The sequence below is a fragment of the Copadichromis virginalis genome, linkage group LG3, assembly GCF_057382275.1.
Source record: "Copadichromis virginalis isolate Kocher_CV1m ecotype Utaka linkage group LG3, C_Virginalis_male_GT1.1, whole genome shotgun sequence".
In the NCBI taxonomy this organism is placed as follows: Eukaryota; Metazoa; Chordata; class Actinopteri; order Cichliformes; family Cichlidae; genus Copadichromis; species Copadichromis virginalis.
In genome coordinates this window covers 29,071,463-29,091,749 of record NC_140620.1, presented here as the reverse complement: position 1 = coordinate 29,091,749, position 20,287 = coordinate 29,071,463, and the positions used below count along the sequence as shown (strand labels likewise).

General features: G+C 39.5%; 2 protein-coding genes across 4 annotated transcripts; one reads left to right on the top strand and one right to left on the bottom strand.

Annotated features, from left to right (window-relative positions):
* Positions 1-3,185: 3,185 nt before the first annotated feature.
* On the top strand, positions 3,186-7,832 carry LOC146713991 (uncharacterized). 2 transcript variants are annotated; one of them, XM_085450545.1, is made up of 4 exons: positions 3,186-3,242; positions 6,438-6,493; positions 6,601-6,960; positions 7,080-7,832. In XM_085450545.1, exons 1-4 carry the CDS (start codon positions 3,232-3,234, stop codon positions 7,340-7,342), a joined length of 690 nt encoding a protein of 229 aa, XP_085306671.1. In that variant the 5' UTR covers positions 3,186-3,231; the 3' UTR covers positions 7,343-7,832. The 2 variants fall into 2 exon arrangements, with proteins under 2 accessions (XP_085306671.1, XP_085306669.1); XM_085450543.1 differs by lacking the exon at positions 3,186-3,242 and adding an exon at positions 4,376-4,613.
* Positions 7,833-17,050: 9,218 nt separating this feature from the next.
* On the bottom strand, positions 17,051-19,870 carry LOC146713990 (uncharacterized). 2 transcript variants are annotated; one of them, XM_085450576.1, is made up of 4 exons: positions 19,675-19,870; positions 18,568-18,623; positions 18,117-18,470; positions 17,051-17,818 (listed from the first exon to the last, which is right to left on the bottom strand). In XM_085450576.1, exons 2-4 carry the CDS (start codon positions 18,614-18,616, stop codon positions 17,655-17,657), a joined length of 567 nt encoding a protein of 188 aa, XP_085306702.1. In that variant the 5' UTR covers positions 18,617-18,623; positions 19,675-19,870; the 3' UTR covers positions 17,051-17,654. The 2 variants fall into 2 exon arrangements, 1 of the variants encoding a protein (XP_085306702.1); XR_014918750.1 differs by lacking the exons at positions 18,568-18,623; positions 19,675-19,870 and having other exon boundaries at positions 17,752-17,815; positions 18,117-18,181.
* Between the last annotated feature and the right edge of the window lie 417 nt (positions 19,871-20,287).

Sequence of the window (20,287 nt, the reverse complement as noted above, 5' to 3'; positions counted from 1 at the left end):
TAAAATAAAAATAAATCACAGTATTACACATTAAACACAGCAAATTCCTTAATGTGTCCAAGCCTTTTACAATTTCCTGTTTATGCATTTTATTTGATAATAAAAGTGATTAAATGCATATCTACACACTAAAAAATGGTTGGTTAAAAATAACCCAATTTCACTTCGGAGGTGGGGTACCCCCGGCCTCTCGGCCTGGGGCTCGGTCACTCAGGCACAGCTGGCTGCCGGCGGAGCTCACGGGCACGTCACTGCAACTCCCCCTGGCTTCTGCTCCGCGGCTGCTGAGTGAGCCCTCATCTGGGACTCTCCTCAGCTCTTTCTGGGACAGTGGCGCGGCTGCCCCTCTGTTGGTCTTCCTTGGTCTCTTGTGTTCTGGGGGCCTCTGGATGTCTGGAGTTTTGATCTCCTCCATACCTGCTTCATGCCCTGGAGGACGGGGCTGTGGCCCCCCCACACCCTCTAGCAGATCATTACATGAAGGAACCTCTTAAAAAACAAAAAACAAACGCGTCCATGCTCACAGGTGTACACACGGGTGATCACACCCACAAACTACACCCTTTTTGGCTCCTACCTCAAAGCACACTGTGTTCTGTTGATCTTATGTGCTGCACAATAATGTTTAATATTTAGTATTTACTGTCATATTCCCATATATCATTGTGATGTTGTTTATTCTATTACTCTTGTTCTCTTCTGCTTGTTTTCTTTTTTCTTTCTCAGCAGGTGATCCAGGTGATTGATATATGCATTTCTTTTTTCTTTTTTTCTTCTTTTTTTTCTTTTTCTGCTCATTCTGTTGGTTTTTGTCTTTTGCCCTTCTCCCCCGTCCCTCTTCTCAGCTGTTTCTCTTTCCCTCTTTCTTTCTCCCCTTCTTTCCCCCAGTCAAGTCTGTCCCATATTCAGTAAGTGAAAATAAAATAAACAGTAAAAGGTGAATCAAATGGACCATTATGGCAAGGCTGGGATGGTCAATTTGGTAAAGTAAATCCGTTGGGCATCTTTCTCTGCCTTTAGACAACAATTCTTATGGCAAAAGAGCCAAACGGGACAGGCACAAAAAAAAAGGCCAAGGCCAGGAGAAGTATCTCGAGTCGCCTTCAGAGCTTCCTGTGAACAATCATGCCACTGTGCGATGTGTTCACTGCAAAAGATACACATGTGGTAAATGCAGACTACAGATACCATGGCAGTGCCAGGATTGTGAGTGATTGCTGAAAATGTTGAATTGTACTCACTCACTTTTTATTATTATTTGTAAATATGTGTACAAATGGTTGGTTTTTTGTACTGTTTTTATCAATAAATCTCAGCAACAAAGGGCCTACACCCATGTGTGTTGATTTCTCCCTAAGATGGCAAACTGAAACACTCCAAGTTGGTGACTTTTGGAGATTTATTTCCCTGGATGATTGACAATGCATCAAGATGAAACACAAAAGGAAGTGCACAGCTTTTAGCAGCTCCCCCACGCCCTCAATCACACACCCCCACTCCCCTCCCTCCAGAATTCCCAGGTAACAACCTAATATACATATGAATGACTAGCCAATTTAGCTTCCACTTGGCTGAAGCTAAAGCTTAGCTAAAAGCCATTTGGCTGCTCTCCGGGTTTTAAAGGTAGAAAAGCCAAATGGCAGTCCGTGGGGGTTTAAGTGTAAAGTAAAATTTCACAAATGTGTTGCAGTTGTTTGAATAATGTCAAGTTGTCTGTAATCCTGGAGCGGTGAGCTTGAACACTGTGCTTGACATTTTTTCAGAGAGGACAAAACAACAATGAAGCAGACCAGTGGTTGTGAATGTTTGCAATTAATTGTTAGGAGATGGACTATGTCAAGATCAAGTATCATGTTTCACACACTTTATACTGTCACAAGGTTGTAGAAACCTTTTTGCCAACTTCTCCATAGATTTACAACAAATGTTATTATTTATGCATCTATAGTGTGCATATGACTGAAGAAGTCACTTGGATGAGTGAGGAAACGTTTCTCCCACTGAAAACGCTACGTCCAGATGAACAGAAACAACCTTTCGGGATTTACTTACCTGGATGATTGAGCATGCATCAAGATATATAATGTGCATTCATTTGTTAAAGATGTATGTTGCCTATGTTGCTGTCGCCATCACAATCTAGCTAAGCAAGGGGATGTGCGTGCCCTTTGCGTGGTCTAGTGAACGAGGGGGAAAAAAGGGGTCAAAGTATTAGTGCTATCTATCTTTTTTTAAATCTAAATTGGACAAATAATATTTGCCTTTAAAGTTTAAAATGAAAATATGCTGTTATTACCATAGATAGTTTAGGGTAAATTAAATAATTAAATGAAATAGTTTAGATAGAATGGGTTCCTTTTTCTTTTCTTTTGACCTTTTTTCAACAAATGCAACACCGAGTCTAATGCTTTCTTTGTTCTAGATACAGTGATCTCTAAATTGTTTGTAAAACAGAGCAACTTCAACCTCATTTCAAATAATATATTTAAAAGATGATATCAAGCATTTTTAAGTAGAAATAACTATAGCTTTCTCCATCACAAGCTAGCTGGTGTTATCTGTACAAATGCCTCCAATGAGTAGGTAAAGATCTAGAATAAATCAGTAAATTGTAATTATTAAAAAAAAAAACTATGATTTTCAGACTGTTAGAATTCACTTTTTACTTACTGTTTTTTATTTCATAGTAGTGGTCCAGTGAAGTCTGATCTGGTCACAGTCTAGTTGAAAATGCCAGTTTGTGAAGAATGATGTGGCTTTTTCTGAGGCTTATCTTCAACCCAAGCAATTGGGTAATATTTTGACCCAATATCTCATCAAAGCTACCCAACCTAATTATTCAAGCCAGGGAGGCCATTAAAGAACCCAGCACATTGTCAACCCAACTCCTAAATCACAATTTTTGAACCCATTTTTGGTCAAACTAACCCAACTTGTTAACCTAAGGCTTTTACCCAGAAGTCGAGCTATGAAATTAACCCAGCATTTTTTAGTGTGTATGGGTATAGAATTCAGCAAACCATGTTTAGGTTTAAAACTTTAAATAACACATTGCTAAGTGTTAAAAGTAAGTCATGAGGAGTTGGACTCAAAACTAACACATTTTCTGTTCAACCAACGCAGTATAAACCACGAAGGCGTGTCGGCACCTGCAGGCAAAACATAAAAATCCACAGAGGTTGCGCAGTATCGCACAGAAGAAAGTGAGCTGCAGACTGAAGCACGGTGGTGATGAACATTTGGTAAGTTTCAAACAATTTCATTGAAGAGAAATTGTTTCATGAAATATTTACAGAATTACATAATTTATTTTGTTAGAATATTATTTTAATTAAAGTTTTAATTGTAGCTATTAGCTAAGTTTCAGCAAGGCAATCTTAACATTTCATCTTTGGAAAGTTAAAGATGATTAAAAAAAACAGGAATAGTTTAAGTACAAAATGAATGTTATTTTAGGAATGATAAAAAAAAGTGGTTGAATTTTCATTCATTTCATTAGATTTCATTCTTGGCCATGATGTGTGTAAAGAATAAAATAAACAACAGTGAGGGAAAAATCAAAAGAAATAATGTTGATGATAAACATGATGTATAGCTAATTTGCTTTGTATTAAAACATTATGACATTGATTTTAAATGCAAGGGTCAAACTGAACATATCTGAAAAACACTTGGATTGTCAGTACCCTTGCAAAAAAAAACAGATTTACTTATTTATGTATACATATGTACCCAGATGATGATGTGAGGATCTATAAACATAATTATGTTGAGAGAGATCGTGGTCAGATTGGAAAACTGGCCTGACAGGAATGAACGAGAAAAAAAAAGTTAACTCAACAACATGACAGCTGGGTAGATTTACTGTTTCTCCTTCTCAGTTCTCCTTCAGTTCTTTTTCACATATCTGCTTTATATGTTTATATAAGCAGCTGTCCACTGAGACTTTTTTCTGTGTGGCTTTTACACAGTACATTGGGTAAAAAAGTATTCTGCCTCCACCTTAGACCTTTATCATATTAGTTAAGTAATATTTAAGATGAAGATAAATCTGATGTAATCATCAGATTACACATGCTTGCACACAACCACAGAGCGACATAGCTCTTTTAAAACTTTACAGTAGCCTTTGCATCAACCTTGAAGGAGCCTTTTTTAGTTTGCTCTTTAAGTGCATTTTGCTGCGGGTAAATATATCCTGCTATGGAGGGTGGAGGCTCATGTCGTGTTAAGAGCTTGATTAGCAACCACCAGCATGTTTTTAGCTAAAACTAAGCACAGGGAGAGCAAGTATTTTCATTAATGGAGGCTGACTTGTGTTTAATTCCCAAAACAAACTGTTTTATTTTGGCAAAACAAAGCAGCTCCCAGCTGTCAGTGCATTTAGCCTTAAATAGTCACTGAGCCTTGTGGAGTGTTTCATGAAAGCTCCAGTGATAATAAAAGGCATATGCCCCTATATACGCCCTCATCCACTAACCAACAACAAGTTTTAGTTGTGTTTGAAGACCTGTCACCACTTGTCCTATGCTGCTGTAAACACTGAAAGTACCTCATCTATCACTTTGGACACGTCCACACTTAATGCTATTCTTGAAAATATCCAATACATGGTGAGCTGAAGGTTTTTACTCTTACATTTGTTCATTTGTGTGTATGTTTGGTGGTGATGTTATAGGTTTGAAGGTAGTGTGTGTGTGTGTGTGTGTGTGCGTGTGTGGGGGGGGGGGGGGGGGGTCTTTTTGTCTTTGTTCTTGTGGTGACCTCTTCTGGTTAATATGCATTGAAAACCTAGAAAGATCACAGGTGTGCTCATTAATGGGTTTCCTTTTAGCAAAATTGCCACTGAGAGAGAAATGTGATGGACAAAATCTGCTGATCATTTTTGATGTGACTCCCCCACCTCATGCAAAGTTCTTATCCTCTGAGTCATTTTCACACCAAACCACCTACATAGGAAAGAGCGACATTTTGTAATATTAACTGCCAATAATCCTTCACCTTTAATTAAAATACAGCTGGAAAACTATTCATTTCTAAGCGACAGAAAATGTTTTTTTTTCTTCATTTTTCGGTCTAAATATTACATATCCAGAAAATCTATTATGTTCAACAATACAACTTATCTGCAGAAACTCATCCAGAAAGAATGAAGGATTTGAGTCGTCTTCCATTGGTGTTAAAAAAAAGAACAGATATACTTCCGGGAAGGACGATGTATTTACTGCCTGTGTATTATATTTCCAAAGTATGCTCAGGATTAAAGCCCTTAACAACTTACTTTATGCACTGCAGTCAGGTGTTCAGCAAAAGAGAATATTATAAAATTTTCATTCTAAAAAATTAATGCTCATTGTTTTAAGTAAACTTTTCATTGTTATTAAATGTGTAGCTGTCAATAGTGTGAATGATTGTTTCAAAGTGAAAATAAAGAGTGACTAATGGCGATTTATTAAAATAAAACAGAAAAGAAAAGAAACACACATCAAGGTCACATCCTAATGGTTTTTCTTTTTCTTTTTTTTTTCAAATAAAATTTGATGCTGTTGTGTTGACAAAATATTAAACTCCATTCACGGTAGCTTATCCAAAACAGAGTGACTTTGTGACTCATATGTTTTTCAATCTGTCACCCTGAAAATTTCACATGTGACTGGATGAATGAAGGTGGGGGTGTTAGTCAGCAGCATTAGTGGGGGTCCAGGCAACTGTACTTCCTCAGCTAAACACCTATCTTAGGCTTCTATAACTATATATGAAATTAAGTCTGGTTTAGCAATAAAAAAGTTGAACACCACCACTGCTGATTTGTTACTCCAACTAAAATCCAAATCAGTTATTTGGTTAACATAAGTGTAGTGCTTCTGGATCAGTCATATAACCCTGGCTAATGAGGACACTGACTTTCGACCGGATGAGTCTATATAGGGCAGGTTTTGGAAGTAATCATCATATCTCTTTAACACTGAAAGACGCCACTCAAAAGTTTTTCAACCCTTAAGTCACACGTATATGAAATCAAGCATCTAGCCATAGAGTCTGCCTTTAAAAGCATTTGTGAAACAATGGTTTGTTCTAAAGAGCTTCTGTAATAAGATCCCATCGTTGCAACAATTCAGTTGGTGAAATTTCTTATCTCCTACAAATTCCACTCAAACTGTTCTACATGGCATATGTTTCCATTGCATAGCAGCTCTTGCTGGTGTAGTATTTGGTAGGCTCAGTATGTTTCTTGATTGTAGTTTAAAAGCATGATGTACGGGAATTCTAAAAAAATTAAATAAATAGAAACATGATAAACTTAAGTGAGCTTTCTTTTTTTAGAGGATACTATCATGTTTTTTCCAATCAGGATCATAAACCAGATCAGATATTGTCATGAGTGATGTCTTGAGTCAGACTGTAGATTTTCTTTCTTGCTCTGTCTCCTCTCACAGGGAGAAGATGATCTGCAGGATCCTGCTACTCATCATCCTCACCTCATGTGTCTCTGGTTAGTTTACAGCTTCACTTTATGAACTCCAAATAATGCTCAACAACAGATTTGTTCCAGTTCTCAGTGTGTCTGCTCCTCTCTTTCCCTCTCTGTCTCCTCAACAGGATCATTTGTAGTCAATGTGACACAGACCTGCTATCAGGCAGAGGAGAACCACAACATCACACTGGAGTGGACGTTCACCACCAAACCTGACAGATCCACCAAAACTCTCAACGTCCTCTGTGAACTGATAACTGAGCGTACAGATTCAGTCCTGTATCGTGTTCAAGAAGGTGTTGAGGTGTCAGAGTCTCAGGATGAAAAGTTTTCAGGACGAGTTGAGAGTGACAAAGACGCCCTCAGAGAAGGACGAATCAGACTTCAACTGTTTAGACTCAGGACTGATGACTCGGGTCTGTACCTGTGTGAACTGAACACAGATTATGGCTTTGGCTCAGCCAGATGTAGACTCAGCATCAGTGGTAAGTTTTTTAGTGGAATGAGTATCAAATTTGACCTGAACCTTGGGATAATTTACTTTGGTTGATATGTAGACTAACTATTCACATTAAAGAAATGCATCTTGTGTCCTTTTTGTTAGCTTCGGATGACCCCAAACGTCCAAGTCCAACAGTGAACACACAACCAGAGAGTCGAGGATGGCTCAACCTGTATCCTTTACTTATACTGCCAGCAGCAGCTTTATTGATCAAACTCTGTTATAAAATCATAAAACGAAAACATAACCTAAATCTAAACAGTCACCGCCTAGGCAGCGAATGCAGTGAAGCAGTAGTCAACTTGAATAATTCAGATGCCACTCACCTTGCTGCTTCATTAGAAGCCACGTCCATCATCTTCTGAGTGTGGACATGACTTCCCTGAACTCCAAAGATTGTCATGTTAACAGCTGGGTCTGCAGTGGAAGATTTGTGGGAGCATCAACCTCAGTGAGAGCTGAGAAACACTGTCTGCAGTCTGCAGCCATCATCAAAAACACTGATGGAAACATTCAAAGCTCTTGTCACGTATATCATTAATAATATTTCCTTCCTCTTTTGGTTCTAACATTTGTTTTTGTTAGATATGGTATGAGGAATCTTTAATTTTTGTCCATTAGCATCCAGAGTGATTGAAATCACTTGTTGTTCTCCCATCAGCTGTTATAAATTATTACTGGTTAAAATGTGCCTGAACTCAAGTTGTTAAAAGAATTCTAAGTGTTACAGTGAACTCCTAATAATTTGACTATGGATCACCATAGGTAGAATTTACTTTTTCTAAAGTTAATGTTTATGTGTATATATTGTAAACAAGTCCTTATTTATATGAAAGAAGTTATGATTCTTCTGTATATGTGTGTGTCCAAATCATTTTATCAAAGGGTCAGAAGATCTTAAAGAGGTCTATAATACCAAGTGTAATCTAACATGTTTGGTACTATTACTTAACAAGGTGTATTACAAGAAGGACAGGAGTTTGATAATTATTTAAAATATATAAAACACTGAATGTGTACATATAAAGCAACAAAGTTGTTTACGCCAACTCTTAATCGTAACATTATTCTACTTAAAGAATATTTAGTTGGCGTTGAAATGACTTTTTCTCTCTCAGCACTGAAAATCTAACACTTGATTCTGCTGAGTTTTTCTGCTATCAGCTTCTGTCTCTGCTTTCATAAAATAAAATGATCGATCTTTTTGATCAACAACACAAACAATGGTGGTGACACTTTCTGTCGAAAAACACTGCGGCATGATGGGAACAGCTGCAGTTGTTTACATAAATCAGGGGTGTTGAACTCCAGGTTTTGAGGGCCGGTGTCCTGCAGGTTTTAGATCTCACCCTGGGTCAACACACCTGAATCACATGATTAGTTCATTACCAGGCCTCTGGAGAACCACTTTAACTGGTTTTGAACTGGTTCTAACTGGTTATAGTTGTTGTCAGCCAGTTGTGGCAGATGACTGCCCCTCCCTGAGCCTGGTTCTGCAGAAGGTTTCTCCCACTTTAAAGTAGTGATGGGCAGATGAAGCTTCATGAAGCACTGAAGCTTTTCATCCAATTGGTTCACCCCAGCACAAAGCTTCTTGAAGCTTCATTTGCTCTAGTAGGACACCTACTGGACGTAAAAATATTAGTTGGCATGAATTTGAAGTGTGTGGCCTTTTGCACACAGCCTGTAAATGTCAACAACAAAAGGAGTGTGTAAAACATCTATATTGTATTGATGGCAGTATACTGTGTATATTTATACTTGCAGTATGGAAAATGATCATTTGGAAATGCTTAAAATGGAAATAATCATTTACTGTGAGGTGAGGTGTGGTTGGGGTATGGACAGTGGTTGTGCTCTTGTAACGTTGAGGTATGGACAGCTACACACTGAGGCGTCAGTCCTGCCCATATTCTATTCAGTAAAAACTAAATTTTCACTGCTTTTATAACCTTTAGTGGGGATTTAACAAATCTTTTGAATCCTTTGTCCTCCACAATGCTAAATGGCTGGGAGTCCTCAATCACCATGCTGACCAGGTCTTCATCTATTTGAGATTGTTCTCCTGAGGAAAGACAATAAAGACAAAGCACAAATATAAATATCACACACGTAACTTATTACAGCTGTATAATATTGTTATATAATTTAGTAACATTACTGCATGCTATATTATGATGGCATTTGATGGCTCACCTGGTCTTGCTCCACAATCGGTGTTCCCTTATTCTCATGCAAAGCTCTGTAGTGCCTAAGCATGGATGAGGTGTTGTTGCTATATCCCAGCTCCCTGGCACATAGCAACCACTTCACCTTGTACAAAAGTAAAGCTGCTTAACATAAATTGTATTGCACCATCAGTATTATGAAAATACATCTTCTGTAGAAATTTACATACCTTGTTGGGAGGAATAGGATCAAAATGTTCCCACACAGGGGAGGACATCCTCCTCTTCTTAGCTGGCTCCATTCTCTCCTGACTTTCTCTCCTCACTCTCATAAACCTCCAAACTGTCTCCAAACTCTCACTAACCGCAACTCTCCATCAAACACCCACATTTTGAATGAAGTCTGAGGGGTTTATATCGCTGTCATATCTCACGGCAAAGTTCGAACCACTTCATGAACCAGTCACGTGGTACAGCCGGGCAGCGAGGCTTCGGACGTCATCATTTTCAGCTCCTCCCATAAATGAAGCAAGCCTCGATACGCACATCGCGGAAACGCCCCCTCCATTACTCGACACAAGCTTCGAAGCCTCGATACAGAACGTCACATCACTACTTTAAAGGGAGTTTTACGTTTCCATTGTGACAAAGTACATGCTCAAAGGGGGTTTAGTTGAGTGTGAGCTCACTTTGTATTATTTTATTATACTATACAGCACATTGAAGCAACTGTTGTTGTGATTTGGCGCTGTATAAATACAACTGAACTGTACTGAACTTTGCAACACCTCATAACAAACTCCTGACGTTGTAGTGAAATTTCAAATTTATGAAAATTTTAAAGATTACAACACAGAAGGTAAAAAAGATTTGTCTTAAGTTGTCAGTTTTGTTAACTTTACATTTAGACCAAAAAAATCGTCATACTTTTTTTTTAATACAAAAGATCCATCACCAAATGGTCTTGGAATTGTCGGCCAGAATGGCGGTAAACTTAGCAAGCTGCCTCACATGGTAAGTCACAAGCACAATGATGACAACTAAAATGGTATTTATTGTTAACTTTTACAGACAACTTTAAAAAGACTAGTAATAGAAGCTTGTAAAACTGAGTACATTCAGGACAATAAAAATCGCTGTGAAGAGCAGTTAGAGTACTTAGCTTCCACCAAGGAAATAAAAAGGATGCAAGAGTTCTGTTTGTGAAAAGTGGTTTGTGGGGACACACAACAGAATATGAATGACAGAGTGAATAACACAAACAGGTCTCCTCCCGGTGGGACATACCCAGAATACCTCATCCACCCCGGGAGGCATCCTTGTCAGATGCCCAAACCATCTCAACTGGTTCCTTTCTATTCGGAAGAGCAGCGGCTCTACTCTGAGCCCCTCCCAGATGGCCGAACTTCTTACGCTATCTCTAAGGGAGAGGCCAGCCACCCTTCACGATCTCGTTCTTTTGGTCACTGTCCACAGCTCGTGACCATACGTGAGGGTAGGGGCGTAGATTGACTGGTAAATTGAGAGCTTCTTTTTAACACTTAGCTCGAGGGACCAGTGCAGCATCACTACCTCTCTTTGAGGCAGTCCAAAAGTCTTTTTCATGGCCTCTCCAAGCTCCTCCCACACACTCCCATGTGCAGTTATGGCCAAACTTATGTTCAAACATGGTGCTCGTCATGGCCAAACTGTGGTTTGCACAGAAGTCCAACAACAACACACAACTTGGTTCAGATCCGCGAGGCCGTTCCTCCCAATCACATCCCTCCAGGTCTCACTGCTGTTGCCCACATGAGCATTGAAGTCGGCCAGTAGGACAACACAGTCCCTAGGCGGAGCACCCTCCAGCACCCCAACGGGAACTCCAACAAGACTGAGTACTTTAAACCTCTACTTGGCGCATAACCACAGACCCATTCCCCAACCTGAAGCCAAGGAAACAAAACCTCTCATCCACTAGGAGAAACCCCAACGTACAGACAGCAAGCCAAGGGGATACTAGGATACCCGCCCCAGCCCACCGCCTCTCACTCCAGTACCTGGACTCTGTCTCAGTCTTGCAACTCCAGACTGAGATAGAGTCCAGCCCCTCTCCAGGATACTGGTTCCAGAGCCCAAATTATGGATTGCGGTGAGCCTGACTATATCTAGCCGGTACCTTGCAACCTCAAAATGCAATAACTTCTCCACCAGAGAGGTGACATTACTTGTCCCAATTGCTAGTATTGTTAGTCCGTCACACAATGCACCCCAGCCCTACAGGGCCTCCTGTGTGTGAACTGAACAAATCCAAAATGCATGCAAAACTGATAAAATACGAAGCCCATTTGCTTTTTTATACATACTTATCCTAAATGTTTACGTTAAGACCAGAGTGGTGGCATATTGTGAAAAGAGCCTGCTTAAGATAAGATAAGATAAGATAAGATAAGATAAGATAAGATAAGATAAGATAAGATAAGATAAGATAAAACTTTATTAATCCCTCAGGTGGGTTCCTCTGGGAAATTCAGTTTCCAAAAGCACAGCACCGAAAGAAGTTACAACAGGTAAGGGAGCACAACGTGAGCAGAATATTATATATACACGCACATATATAAATACAGATACATATATACTTGCAGCAACAAAAATATAATATTCCAGAAACACACTTTGCTGATCTGATCAGCTGTTCATAACACTTCCTACGTTGGAATAGACGTCAGCACAAACTATTGCATGTCCACCATGAACTGCCCGAAACCAGAAGTGACGTCATTTTTGCGGAAATGTAGTTTTTTACCATCAGGGCCTGAGGGCCTATACTGGTGCTTGTAAAAGTTATGTTTGACTTTATGACTTTCTGTGTCGCTTCTGGGATGCTTAGGACTCATATTGCACTGCTGGAAATAGTTTATTTTGATGCATATGCTGCTTTTTTGCAAATTTGCAGTATAATATTTATTTTCGTTTTTCCTGCAGTGTATAAAAATTGGTGTATTTCAAAAATAAAACTATGAAGACACTCAAAATAAATTTCCTGTGGTGGGAAACTATTTTGTGCAACTTTTTTGTATTTACAGTTTTGAGTGATAAGCCTCTTAAATTTCTCTAACTAGAAATATATGTTAAAAAAACAAAAACGATTTTCAATTTTTTTGTAGTTTATTGCACTTTTTTGCAATTTATGTAATTACTATGCACTTAATGCATACATATTATTAAAATTTAGGCTGGAATGGTTGTATTGATGTATAGCAACTTGAAATGCTCCCAAAAATGGCTCCACAGCATGTAAAAATATAATATAAGCTCTGGCGGACTTGGTTCTATGGTAGGTCTTAAAGGGTTAAAAGGCCAAATAGGACCAGATTGATTATAATGCAGGTACAATAAAACAGATGATGAACACAGGGTGAGGATACTGCTTTTGAGCCATGAGGCCTGGGTCACATCAACACCAAATGTCAGGAGAGGAACTGGCACCGGGAGTCTCCTCACAGCCAGGAAGCTAACCTCCGGTACCTTCTCAGTTTCACCTGGACTACAGCTCTCGTTCCCCTTTTCAGTCTCGTGGGGGCGGGAGTCCCGGTGGGTTGTGCAAAGTAGCACGCACTTAGTTGAGGAACACACAAAAGGAGGAGGGAAAGTTTTTCTGTAGCTGTCCCAGCTGTCACAGTAGCTCTCCATTGAACCTTTAATGTTTATCAGTGTATCCCAAGCATAAATAAAAGCAGCAGAAGCAAAGTCAGAACACAAAAGAATCATTCTCAACTTTTATAGTTTCATGTATGTTTAGCATTTATGGATAGCTGTTTTATCCTATACATTGTTAAAGGTATGCAGTCTTGAGACACTGGGCGTAGAAACAGCTGTTATGTCGCTTGACTGTCAAAAAGACAACTTAGAAGGACATGAAGTGAGCATGGAAGGAGCTGCTGCTTTTTTGGATTCAACAGACATGCTCAACAGTTTTGGTTTGCATTTTGAAGGCTGACAGAGATAGATAAACCTGCATCAGATTAATCTGAATTTGTTATATGCCACAGTTAACTCACTGTTCAGTGGTTTTCCACTACATTTTCAGGAAGTTTCTTAACTGTTTCTGCTGCCAAAGAATCAGTTTGTAACACAATAAGGAGAATTCTTGAATAGATTATATTAACGGACCAATAGGTTCAACTATAGGAGCACAGTGGTGTGTTTAAATAAGACACATAGAGAGGAATTTAACTGGAAAGAACCAACTGGCTTTTGTAAACCAAACCATAGGTTTGACAACCACAGGTTTTGGGCATTTTACACAACTGTGGAAACAAAAATTTTACATTTTTTTAAAAATGAAACTAAATAAATAAATAAAATAAAATAAAAACACATTAAACTGCTAATATAGAGACTTGGCCGAGTGTTAGTTCTCAGTTCTCGATTCTGGGTGCACCCTGGTAACCTGACTCTTAAGCCGTTATAGAAAACAAGTTACTTAAATTCAATTTTCATTCAAATGAAGATCTCACACACCATTCACATATGGAGAATATTCTACACAGCGGTCTATAGTGTATGTGACTAAAAACCTGAAACAATTCAGTTGTGCTTGATTTTAATAAAACACTGGTAATAATACTTGGATCAGAAATGGGATGAGCTCTTAAAAAGCTGGTAGTGGACTGAGTGAAGGGTTACAGGACAGTTTTACTACTGTGTCACAGCGATCGAGCCAACTCTGACAACATTTCCTCCTTTTATTCCAAGGAAAGGAGAGTTTCAGTTTCACACAATCTTACAATGAGAACAGCACACGTTAAATTGGGCATTAACTGGTGCTCAGGGACTGTGCAGACCAGCTCTGTCAGGTGGCCCTGTACATCTTCAACCTGAGCCTGAGCCTGGAGAGGGTTCCTGAACTGTGGAAGACTTCCTGTGTGGTTCCGGTGCCAAAAATCGCACACCCCAGGGAGCCCAACCACTTCAGGCCTGTTGCCTTGACTTCTCATCTGATGAAGACCATGGAAAGGCTCATCCTGCATCACCTTCAGCCACTGGTGGGCTCAGTGTTGGACCCCCTGCAGTTCACCTACCGTTCTGGAATTGGGGTGGATGACGCTGTCATCTACCTGGTACACCGATCCCTCTCTCCCTAGAGCAGGCGGGGAGCACTGTGAGGATCATATTTTTTGACTTCTCCAGTGCTTTCAACATCATCCAACCCGCACTACTGAGAGGGAAGCTGGAGGGAGCCGGAGTAGGCAAACAGCTGACTGCATGGACCATCGACTACCTTACCAACAGACCACAGTATGTGAGGCTCCATGACTGTGTGTCCGAGGTGGTAATCTGCAGCACGGGGGCACCACAGGGCACGGTTCTCTCACCTTTCCTGTTCAGCCTTTACACTTCAGACTTCTGTTATAATTTGGACGATTGCCATCTACAGAAGTTCTCAGATGATACAGCCATCATTGGATGCGTATCAGACGGGAATGATCAGGAATACAGGGGGTCATCAGTGACTTTGTTGGCTGGTGTGAGACCAACGTACTCCAAATCAACGCGGCAAGACAAAGGAGATGATCATAGACTTCAGGAGGAAGTCACCCCCTACAACACCGGTGAACATCCAAGGGAAAGACATTGAGATAGTGGACTCTTATGAGTACCTGGGTGTTCACCTCAACAATAAACTGGACTGGACTACAAATACAGACATCCAGAGTCGACTCCACCTGCTGAGGAGACTGAGGTCCTTCGGAGTCTGCAGGACTCTGTTAAGGACATTCTATGACACTGTGGTAGCATCTGCCCTTTTCTATGCAGTGGCCTGCTGGGAGAGTGGGTGCACGGACAGGGACAGGAGCAGGATTGACAAACTGGTGCGGAGGTTTAGCTCCGTGCTGGGATGTCCCCTGGAGTCTGTGGAGGTGGTTGGTGAGGGGAGGATGTTAGTAAAGCTGACATCCATCATGAACAACCCACATCACCCACTGCATGAGTATGTGAGTGGGCTGAGCAGCTCCTTTAGTCAGAGACTGAAACACCCTCGCTGCAGGAAGGAGCGCTTTCGCAGATAATTCGTCCCAACAGCAGTTAGACTCTATAACTCCTCAATCACGATGTCATAAGTCACTGGACACTGTGAACATCCACGGTCACCACTTCATGCATAATGGACCTTCCATGACCTTCCAAGCTATATAGTTTATGTCTTCCATATTTCCAACTATATCCATAATCACATACTGTGTATGCTACCATTGTATATAGTGTATTATCTTACTTTTTTTCATTGATAGCTTAATTGTATTTTTGTATTTTCTTCATATATCTGTACCTGAGCTGAGGTGATGCAAAAATTTCCCCGTTGTGGGATCAATAAAGTCTTATCTTATCTTATCTTATCTTATTTCAAACATAAGTAAAGAACTGAGTCATTCAAACTGTCATGACAAACATTTGTGAGATTAAAGGCATATTCCTACAAAAGCCTTGGCAACCAGGTCACTAACCCAAATACCTATCGTGTCCACGCCTTTCAGTTGCAAAGCCGACACTAAGCCTGTTCATTAAATATAAAATGATCAAAAATTAATGAGAATAATCAATAATTAAAGCAGTATTTGAATTATAATTTTGCTGAAAGTTTCATGTCATCTAGGTCTGATTCGATAATTCAGAGGTAACAAGTGAAAATATAATTAATAGGAATAAAAACTAAAAAAAACATATAAAACATTGCACGGCCACGCTGTGCTAATTATATATTTAAAAAAATAAATGTAGAGGTGGGAATTGCAATTAATATAAATCTCAAAGTGTTCACAACATTCCTGAACAGAAATAGGCCTCTTCACCTGGGGTGAGGGTGTGGCCATGAAAACAATGTGACATGCCATTGGATGTTGGGACACATAATAACATGACGCTAAGCATCGGCCAATGAATGTGAACTAACAACCACAAGGTATGGCTGCACTGTAGGAAAAAATCTTAATATAAAAGTATTCTACTGTGCATTTTACAGTTTTGTTCTGTTCTTCTAGAATATCATTAAAGTTACGTAAATAGACTGTGATTTCACATTTCAAATGTAAATTAACATTACATCACTGTAATGTAATAAAACATAATTTCCATGATTATTAAATGTATCTGTCTGTACATATGCATATTTAGATTGTTAAAATACATTCACAAATGTATCATGATTGAAAGATTGAACTTTTGAATTCAAATGTAGTGCTATGGAAAAGTATATAACATGATTCCTATAAGCTTGTGTTACATCACATAAGTATTATTATCACTGAAATTTAGGGCCATTGTGGCTCAAGAGTTGGCAGTTCACCTTGTAATCAGAAGGTTGCAGGTTCAAGCCCCGGCTCGGGCACTCTTGGTATTGTGTCTGTGGTCTAGACTCTTCGCCTACTGTTGATGTCCAGAGGGGCCAATGGTGCGATATGGCAGCCTCTCCTCTGTCAGTCTGTCCCAGGGCATGCAATCCATTATTATTTAAACCAACTGTTAACTGTATATTTCTGTACATTTACATATTATGATTCATATTGCCACATTCATTGACCTTGCTTATAGGTAATTTCATTGTTTGATCACGTTAAAATGTAATGTCTAAAAGCACTTGGAAAAGGCAGAATCCCATGTAAAATTAGCGCAACAAACTGTATTGTCATTACTGGGAATAACCGTATTTTTATGAGGAAGTTACTTTCTGTTATTTTACGGTAGTATTTTGGCGCCCCAGCTGCCGGAATATTACTGTTTTTTAAAGATGTTTTTTTTTAACAGTGCAGTCACTCAGCTCAACAACATCACAAATCACTTCATTAAGTTTTTCTCGTCACAGTGATCTTTGATACACAACATCTAAATAGCTGTCAAAATGCTTCAATTAATGGGAATCAGAAAGATTGGAAGTGTCTTTAATTAATTCCTGAATCTTAAAATGCATATAATACTGACTTTGATAAATAGCATTGCATGGCATACAGGACAAAAACAAAACAAAACAGAAAAGATGTTGCATACATTCACGCGCACGGCCAAGTTACAGTTACTGTGCAGCCTGCAGACAGCGTTTCTCAGCTCACACACTCCCAACAATGTTTTTAAAGAAGGAGGCTGCTCATTGTTAAGTTATGCTGAAGTTTAAATCATTAAATGGCAGTTACATCATTTAAACTTACAATAATATGAACATAAAACATGAATGTCATATTACAAAGTCGTTTCCTGACACTTGAAACATTCACACTCTTGGGTGGTTGGTCTTCAGGTTTTCTCACTTGAGTTTTCGACTAATGCTCTGACAATTAAGGCTGTTAGAAATGGCTCCAAGAGAGTTCTCTTAGTCCTGGTTTCAGTTTAGGTCAGTTCAGTTTTATTTATGTATCGCCAAGTCGCAAAAGTCACCTCAAGGCACTTTAGTTTCTCTCAGTACTTAGAGACAGTAGGAGTAGAGAAAACCGGTCTGGCTGGTTGTGTAGAGAAAAGTATGCACATCATTAAAGACCTACATAAAACCTTTATGCCTTCTGAGTCGATTATGGCGTCTGCAGGCAGAGAAGAGCACAACCAGTAGAGGTACCAGTCCCAGAAAAGGGTAGAGGGTGGCTCTTTCCCATCTGTCTGATTGGGTACTCCAAATTGATCTCTTGTGTTGGGAATGAACAGCTGCTGGTGCAAAGGACAGAAAAATGTAGGTGATTAGTCTGTCAAAGAGAATAATTTTATCATTAATGGTAGTTGTAAAAGTAATTATTTGCTTCACTGCCTAAATATATATGCAAGACGACTGACAGGATCTACTGATACACATACATATTATTAGTTGGTTTCTAAAAATCAAATGAGATGAATTCACACTGTTTTATTTACTTTGCAATTGCTTTGCAATGTTGTTGTTGTTTTTTTTGTTTTTTTATATATGCATTTTTGGACTGTTCTGGATTGAATTCACCTTTTGTTGACTTACCAGTGACATTGAGTTGACAGCTCTCAACGTGAAAGTGATAACCTGTGCTCACCTCACACAGGTACAGACCCGAGTCATCAGTCCTGAGTCTGGACAGTTGAAGTCTGATTCGTCCTTCTCTGAAGGCGTCTTTGTCACTCTGGACTCGTCCTGAAAACCTTTTATTCTGAGACTCTGACACCTCAACACCTTGACGAAAATGATATAAGACTGAGGCTTTATCATCATCTTCCTTTTCACAGATGATGGAAAGAAAATTGGAGGGGGTATTAGTTGCAGTTTTGAATGTCCACTCCAGGGTGACAGTCCCACTCTCCACTGCATGATAGCAGGTCTGTGTCACATTCAATGATTCTGTTGAGGAGATATATCGGAGCAGACACACTGAGAACTGGAACAAATCTGTTGTTGAGCTTTATTTGGAGTTCATAAAGTGAAGCTGTAAACTAACCAGAGACACATGAGGGGAGGATGACGAGCAGCAGGATCCTGCAGATCATCTTCTCCCTGTGAGAGGAGACAGATTGATTTTATTCATTCCTTGCAACTGTTGATCTTGTTCATTATCCTGTTAGGAAACCCAAGCACTAGAAAACAATTTACTGTTACTGAAGATATAAAAAAAAAAAAAAAAAAACATGTAATGAACCAACTAAGTTACTCACAGCATGTTTGGAAAAGTAAGAAAAGGTCTTTTTTTTTTGAGCTAAAGACATTAAAAACAGTCACAGCTTTATTCCTGTCCGCTGTGCAGAGATATAAACAGAACAAAAGGTGAGTCCATAATTTCTATTTCATAGGGCATTTTAGGGCATCACCTAGAATGTATAGTCTCCTGAAAGGGCTGTTAAGAGATATGTTGGAATAGTAAATTGTTATCTCCTGTCTCCCTTTCTCAACCACTTTAACTAGAGCCAGATGGAAAATCTTGCACGTTCCAGGACTGGTTATTAGGAGAATTTGTAAGGACTTGAACAGAGAACAGACATCTGTTATTGTTTCTCTGTTCAGAACAGTGAACAGAGAACTGTAGTGCAGATGTAATACAAATGTGTAACAACATAAACAATAGCATAGAAGAAACAGACTGAAATGGAACAGATACATTCAAGTAACAGCAATATTAGATACAGCACAACATTGTAGGTGAATTCAAAAACAATTAAAACACCAGTTACCCGAATTTAGGACAAATAGGCATAGACTGCACAAACATGGGAGGTCTGAGTCCTCTTTTAGACTGGGGTCATTGGTGGCCTTAAGACCATAAATCCATACTCACATATTTACAGATTTAGGTTTAAGTTGAAAGCCAATGATATGAAGTACAAAGAGAAAGGTTTTAGTGAACTAGAAGTAGAAAGTAGCATAAGATAAAATAAGATAGAAGTACAAAAATGTAGTTGAAAAACAATAAATGTCAGCTGGATCTCAATTAGTGGTCCACACAAAACACAAAGCCAATTTAGACCCAACGCAGCAGCCTTCACTGCAGAAGCTGAAGGTACAAATAGACTGCAAGAAAAAACAACACAGAAAATATCACTGTTTAACTTACAATTGCTTTGGAAACCGGATTTTGAGAATCAACCCTGGACTTAGAGCCGCACAGATATCAAGGCGCTGCTGATGCTTCAGCTCCGGTACAGTAAAGAGATCCTGAGGACAGATCTATATCCTGAGAAGTATGAAGAAGGAGTTAAAGAAGCATAGTAAAAGATCAACTGCGTACTCCTGCTGTTTCCTCTTATGTCAGGTAGTGTCAGGTCTTCAGTAATCCTGAGGCAGTGAAGCCCCGCCTTCTGTTTAAGTTGGCAACAAGTCAACTATTCAGATGACGTACCAGATTCCACAAAGGTCAAAATTTTAATTTCTCCCTCATCATCCATCCATTTGCTTATCCTTTTCAGGGTCGCTGGAGCCTATCCCAGCTGTCATAGGGCGAGAGGCAGGGTACACCCTGGACAGGTCGCCAGTCTGTCGCAGAGCCAACACACAAGGACAGACAACCATTCACACCTAGTGACAATTTGGATTATCCAATTAACCTATCCCCACAAGCTGCATGTCTTTGGACCGTGGGAGGAAGCCGGAGTACCCGGAGGGAACCCACGCAAAAACAGGGAGAACATGCAAACTCCACACAGAAAGACCCCGGCCTGATGTTGGAA